The sequence below is a fragment of the Harpegnathos saltator genome, unplaced genomic scaffold, assembly GCF_003227715.2.
Source record: "Harpegnathos saltator strain DR-91 unplaced genomic scaffold, Hsal_v8.6 scaffold149, whole genome shotgun sequence".
NCBI lineage: Eukaryota > Metazoa > Arthropoda > Insecta > Hymenoptera > Formicidae > Harpegnathos > Harpegnathos saltator.
The window spans coordinates 5,068-12,133 of NW_020229927.1; the positions used below are offsets into that span (position 1 = coordinate 5,068).

General features: G+C 59.9%; 1 protein-coding gene across 1 annotated transcript; it reads right to left on the bottom strand.

The window, feature by feature from the left end:
• Positions 1–658: 658 nt before the first annotated feature.
• Positions 659–5,120, bottom strand: LOC112588092 (uncharacterized; the record flags this gene model as incomplete). The annotated part of the gene is made up of 2 exons (XM_025296575.1): positions 2,813–5,120; positions 659–2,418 (listed from the first exon to the last, which is right to left on the bottom strand). Coding segments are annotated over exons 1-2 (4,068 nt in total), but the record flags the coding sequence as incomplete, so codon positions are not given.
• Positions 5,121–7,066: the final 1,946 nt, after the last annotated feature.

Below are 7,066 nucleotides of genomic sequence, written 5' to 3' on the forward strand. Positions count from 1 at the left end.
TCGCCAGGACTGTCGCCGCCACGCAGGAGACGGTACCGGTAGCATCTCGCAACTCTGACCGCCAGCCCCCTCTGCCACTCTGCGCATCTGCGCTTGATCGGCGACTGGCGGCCAGAGACTCCGCCCAAACGCGCTCCGTACATTGTACGGAATTTAAGATTCCTGCGTGGAGGCGACGTGCCTTCATGTCTGGTCCCCCGACGTTGGGCATCAACCTGCCCAGGTTGAATTGAAATCATCCTGGAGTCGGGGGACCAGCCTGTTGATATGCTCTTTGAAGCACCAGGTGCCGTCCAGGGTGAGGCCCAGATATTTCATCTGGGCCTCTATGGGGACCCTGACTTGACCTATCCTGATTTGGGCCTGGGGTGGCTTCATGCCCTTGGCGTGGAGGAAGATCGCCTCCGTCTTCCTTTCGGCCACCACCAGGCCCAAGTTGCGGATGGAGCGCACAACCGCCGCCACCGCTAAATTGGCCGTGTGAACGGCTTCCCCCCAGTCTCTCCCCCGGCTAGGACGAGCGTGTCATCGGCGTAGCACAGCGTGCTACAGCCGGGGGGAGGGCTGTCCGGAGGACTGAGTCGTAACCAATGTTCCATAATAGGGGCCCCAGCACCGAACCTTGTGGGACCCCACGACTCATCCCCCTCTCTCGCACCGTGCCATCGGCGTCCATCCACGTGAGACGCCGACCCCGGAAGTAGTCCTCTATGACGGCCGTGAGGTAGGGTGGGAAGCGGAAATAACCCCTCATCGCTTGCACCACCCTACCCCAGGGCAGGGTGTTGAACGCGTTCGCGATATCCAGGGATACCGCGACCGCCACCCTGCCCTCCGACACTATGGCCCCCGAGAGGGACTTGAGATGCAACACTGCATCCACAGTTGATCTGCCCTCTCGGAAGCCATACTGGCCGTCACCTAAGTCAGGACCCTCCCGGGACATATGCCTCTTGAGGCGGGCTGCTATTATGCGCTCAAAGAGCTTGCCCGCCTCATCCAGGAGGCATATGGGCCGGTACGCGGAGGGGGATTCCTCCGGCTTGCCCTCTTTTCGGAGGAGGACCACGTTGGCCCTCCCCCAGACTGGGGGGAATCTTCGTTCCTTCACTGCCTTTGTGAAAAGGCTGGCGAGCCTGCCGCTCATGTACCCTGAGGCCAGGGTGAGGACACGGCCGGGGATACCGTCGGGTCCCGGAGCTTTCCCGCTCTTGACCCTTTTGGTAGCCTCGGCCACCTCCTCCTCGGTGACTCCCGGAACCTCCCCCTGTTGTTCGGGGGAGGGGGTTGTGTACTGGGTGATGGGGTCTTCCCCCCCAACCGGGAATAGGGTCCCCATCACCCGTCCCAGGAACCGGGAGTCAAGCGTCTCCGTCAGAGGGGGCGCCCATGGTCTCAGCTTTTGCATCACCATCCTGTATGGGCGCCCCCACGGATCCGCGTCCAGCGAGAGGAGGAGGTTGTCCCACCCCTTTCCTCTGGCCACCCCTATGGCATTCCGGAGTTCTTTCGCTGCAGCGCAGAACTCCTGCCGGGCGGCCAGAGTGACCTCAGGGTCCGCGTCCCAGCGTACCGCTCTGAACGCGCGCCTGAGGTGGACCGACCTCCGCCGCAACGCGGCAATTTCTTCGGTCCACCACCAGGCGCATCGTTTTGGGCAGGCCCTGACTCTGGGCATGGAGGCATCGCACGCGAGTGCGAGAACCTGCATAACCTCCATGACCTCAGAGTCAAGGTCCTGCCCGTCCTTCCTTTGTGGCCAGGTGGAGCCCATCAGGGAGATTTCCAAGTCCTCCCTGTTCAGCTGGGCCAGAGCCCATCTACCGGGCCGGGGTCCGTCCTTATTACGGGGCCGTAGGCCATCGGGGGTGACGGAGAGCTCCATCTCTATCAAGAGATGGTCAGACAACGATTCGAGCTCCTCCGCCACCCTCCAGGTCCGCACCCTTCGCAGGGCCGAGGGGGTCGCCCAAGACAAGTCTATAATAGACTCCCCCCTCGACCCCACGAATGTGGATTTTACACCATCATTCATTATGTGCAGACCTAGGCCCACGGCCCAATCCGCAGTTACCTCCCCCCTCCTGTCATCGCGCCGGGAGCCCCACAGCTCCGATTTGGCGTTGAAATCGCCGGCGACGATGACAGGACCCGGGAGATGTCTCTTGATGACATCTCCCATTTCTTGGAGCCTGGACTCGTAATCTACCAAGCCCAGGCTCTTTGCTGGGGGGAGGTATACCCCGACCACGGTGACGGCTCCCCACCTGGCCACAACAAACCCCCTGCCGCGGTCCAAATATTTGGCAGGGGGTGAGCGGCTGCTCGCCTTCCACACAATAGCGACAGAGCCCAACTCGTCCCCGAACCATCTGCGGTTCCTGGGGACATGGTGGGGCTCTGCCGCTATTCCTAAGCCTGCACCGCGCTCCGTCATAGTATGCTCGAACAGGGGGAGCGCTTGACGGGCGCGGTGCAGGTTCCCTTGTAATAATCTAGTCTCCATTATCTGGTACCGTGATTACCACCACTTTTTCCCCCGGCTGTTCGCCGTCGGTATCCTCTCTCTCTGTGGGCCTCACTCTCTTTTCCCCCCTTTTCTCGTCCACCTCCATGCTCCCACCTTCAGTGGGGACACGTGTGGGGGGCGAAAGAGGGAGCGAGGTTCTCCGCTTCCTTTGAGGGAGAGGAGGCTGGGACTCTGGCTCCGGTTCCCTATTTGCCTCCTTCTCCCTCTTCTTTCCTTCCTCCTCTTTCCTTTTCTCTTCTGGGGATGCAGGAGGGTCTCGTGGCGGCGGTGCGGTCGCCATACCCCCTTCCACTGCATCCCCAGGGATATTCTTCCTCCTCTTTGGGGGACGGCAGGATGGCCCCCCCATCCTGTGGTTCGACTGGACGCCAACCTCCGCACAAATCTGACACCTGACTCTGGAGTTACAATCCCGAGCCAGGTGTCCAATTTCTCCACATCTATAGCAGTTTGCGCGTCTGTCTTTGCTATTCTTACAGTTAACCTGTACATGCCCTTTCTCCATGCACTTGAAACACTGTAGTGCTCTCGCCTGCAATAGTTCCACCTTTGTTAGCGCCCATCCTATTGTTAATTTTCTCTCCTCCGCAACCTTCTTCGCCACCACGAGGGGGCATTGTACCCATAAGGTCCGGTACCCGTTCCAGGCCACTCTCATTTTACCGGTTTTCACCTCTCCTGTCTGGCATCCCCCTACTCTGGCAACAGCCTCTGCCACTTCATTTTCCGTAGTGGATATCTCCATTCCTTTCACTCTTATTTCTCCCATTTTCTGGGGTCTACTGATCTTGGCTTTATCTGCCAGTACCTCCTTTAGTTTATTGGCAAGTTGATCCGCCTGTGTGCCCCTATGCTCCCCCGGTATCTCTATCACCAAGGCGCCGGTGGCCCCCACTCTTGTCCTGATCTTCTCGATCCCAATCCCTTTGAGATCGATCTTGCTTTTAGCTTCCGTCAATAGGTCCTTATACTGCTCTCGTTCGGCGGTAATATTTACCGCCGCCGTGTTGGGGACTCTCCTCCTATTTTTCTTCCCCTCCTTTCTTTCTATATTTATCACCCTTTTTATTTCCTGCCTTTTTTGCGTTTCTTTTTCCATCTTCCTTTCCCTCCTACCCACTACTTTCGTCCACATTTCTTCCTGTGGTGTGGGAGTTTTCTGCGCCTGCTGCTCCTTTCTTTGGGCTCGTGTGGGTGGTAGTTGTGGGTACTCCTGTTCGTATTTGTTTCCCCGCTGTTGTTGTACCACACCCTGGCTCACCACTCCCTTTGCCTTTTCTTCTTTCCCGGCCCCTTTTTTGGGAAGCTCCTTTACTTGTGCTTTCCACTCGTTTAAGGCTTTGAACACCATTTGTGTTATGTTGCCCTCCAGTCCCTTCCTTTCATTCCTCTCTGGTTCTTCCCTTCTTTCTATTCTCACCCTTTTGTCCAGGAGGATGTTCTCTCTGACTTTGGGGCCTGATTTTGCGACCCTGGCTTCCTTTTTCTCCCTTATTGGGCGTCTCCTCTCCCTTGGGATCAACCCCTTTTGCACCTCTATGATCCCTATCGGTGCCTCCTCCTCCTCCTCCATCATGTCCACCGCGGGTGGAGTTATCGCCCTTTCCCTTTCTACGTAGGTCAGGGGCGGGGGAGCACTCGGTACACGCCGCGGTGTCTCTCCCACACCCTGACTCACGTTCCCCGGGTGCTTCGCGGGCGGGGAGGACACCGCTACATGCAGCGGAGCCTCCCTTATACCGCGGAGCATCTCCTTCACTTCCTCCAGCTCCTTTTTCATTTCCTTTAGAGACGCTTTTAGGTTCGCGTTCTCCGCCCGAAGCTCCTCTATGAGGTCTAGATTGTCCCCACATTTGTCATGCGCCATTTGCATGGCCATAACGTTAGCTCCTGCCGTAATCGCCGCCGCAGCGTCTCTAAGTGCCTTTACGTGCGTGCCCTTGAGACTCTTCGATTTCTGCGAAAAGCCCAACACTTTGGTAGATGCTTCCAATATGGACGCCGTTACGTCTCGGAAAGGGGCCTCCTCTAAGTGTTCCGTTATTCGTTTAATTTCAGCCTTGTACTTTCTATTAGAGGTACAATCCTGAAACTCCTCCGTCGGGTTTTCCATGCCTTTAAGTAGGAATTCTTCCCTTTGTTGCGCTATTATGGCCTGTTTTCTTGCCATAAATTCCTTCTTAAGGCGGAATCCCCCCGTTGTCTCCGGCCTGCCCCTGCCTCTAGTGGCCTTCTCTATGAGGCGTTCCTCGTCCGTGTTCTCATCCTCGTCTCTAGGGATCTCCCACTTTCCTTCTCTCTTCTTGATGGCTTTTTTACCATCATCAGAGTCCTCTTCCCTAGAGGTGGTAAACGGCGTCGACTCATCGATCTTGATAGGCGATCTAGATCTGGACCTGGACCTGTCGCTGTCGCAAATCTCGCCCGCCTTTTTTACCTCTTGGGACTTAGCACTCCTAAGCCCCTCCCTCCTTACCGTAGTCTGGCTTTTGCCAGCTCGGCTTCTCGTGTCCATTTTACTAGCCTGGGTCGTCGTATTTAATTCCGTATCCGATGAGTCAAAGTTTGAGGAGTTTAAGAAATCAGTCATTGTGGTTTAAAACCCACCACTCTGCACGGCTCCGGTGCCCGGGCATGCCCGCATCCCCCCGGCAAGGGGGAGCCTCCGAGTTCCCCCGGAGGAGCACCATATGGCACGGGCCGACGGAATATGACATCGTCGGCACAGGCCTCCCGCCCCCTACACGCGCCCTGACCACCATCTCTGGTGGCCAGACCGCTTTCGGGGGTCCCACACCTCCGACAATGTGGGCACCGTGCAGAGCGCCGCCACGCGGGGGGCCCCATGGAAGGAGATAGTTCACCGGTGTCGCACCCCACCGGGAACGTCTCCCCCATGGCAGCCAGCGTGCTCGCGCCGCCCGAGGGTCCGCTTTAGGGTGATGCGATCGCATTCCCTCGGGCACAGCACACAGGGGCTCCGACCCCGCCTCGGAATACGTCCGAGCGGCCCGGAGCACCCCTCCACCCCCCGGGTACCGCGAGGGGTTCCAAACCCTCGCGGTGTGCAGACCCGGGTGTGGGTACCTCTCTCCGCCTGGCCGTGGCCAGGACGGATGAGGGAGAGGATCGTTCCCTTCGGCTGCCGGAGCACCGGCGTGCAATGCCTCCGGGAATGAGTCCTCTGATCGGCGCATGAGGGTGTCTCGACCCAGACCTCGGAATACGTCCGAGCGGCCCGAGACACCCCTCCACCCCCCGGGTACCGTGGGGCAAGCCCCACGGTGTGCAGACCCGGGTGTGGGTTCCTCTGTCCGTCCGACCGAGGCCGAACGGGTGAGGGAAGTCGGGGAGTCCACCTTCGAGACGAAGGTGGGGTCCTCTCCCCTCGTCACCCTAGGGTGCCCCGACCCAGACCTCGGAATAAGTCCGAGCGGCCCGGGATATCCCCTCCACCCCCCAGGTACCGTGGGAATAGTCCCGCACGGTGTGCAGACCCGGGTGTGGGATCCTTCGTTCGCCCAGCCGTGGCTGGGACGAGCGAGGGAGAGAGATCCTCCCCTCTTCGGCTGCCGGAGCACCGGCGTGCAATGCCTAGGAGGGTGGGATCTCTCAGGACGCGGCAGCGTACCCCGACCCCGACCTCGGAAACGTCCGAGCGGCCCGGAGTACCCCTCCGCATCTCAGGCGCCACGGGGGAGGAGGATCCCCATGGGGTGGAGCCCTGGATGCGGGTACGTCCCTCCGCCCCGGTCTAACCGTAACGGTCCAACCGAGGCGGGAGGAAAGGGTTCTCTCTCCGAGGCTGCCGGAACACCGGCGTGCAATGCCTCGGAGAGAGAGGTCCCCTTCCTGGAGCGAGTGTGGAGGAGGTCATCCCTGTCGGCTGCCGGAGCACCGGCGTGCAATGCCTTCAGGGATGATGATCTCCTCCCACCCGCTCTGTGACCGTGCTGGTCATGGACCAGGCTGGTCACTCAGCCCGGTCGGGTGCTCTTGGTCCAGTCCCTCCGTACAGACCACTCCGGCTTGGTAGAACCTGCCAGGGGCCGAAACCCCCGCCGGCACAGCTCTGTACATCATCGGGACCTTCAAGCCTCCCCACCACGTCAAGGTGGCACCCACGGGGAGGAAAGGTGTGTTGGGGTCCCAAATTGGGACCCCCTCAAACCCCCCCCTCGGTGAGGAACCGAGGGGGAACCTGCAGCACCCACCCCCCGGGGGGTGGGTCTTCCCCCCCCAGGGCTCCCCCCTCCTCCGTATCACAACGGATTCGGGGTTACACCCTGGGGGGAAGGCTGTCCCTCCTAGCGCGGTCAGGAGTGTTCCCGCAAGGGGTCGGCCCACTCTTGACCGCTCCTTCCTGGCCCATGGGTCCCGGTGCGGGGGTCTCTAGCACTGCGAGACCACTACCACACCGGCAAATCCCATGGGCCTGGGATGAGGGAGTAGGTGGGGAGAGCTATCCGCGCTCATAACCCCCCCACTCCTCCCATCCCGCCTCCGCTAGGAGGGAGACTGAGGCCTCAACCTCCT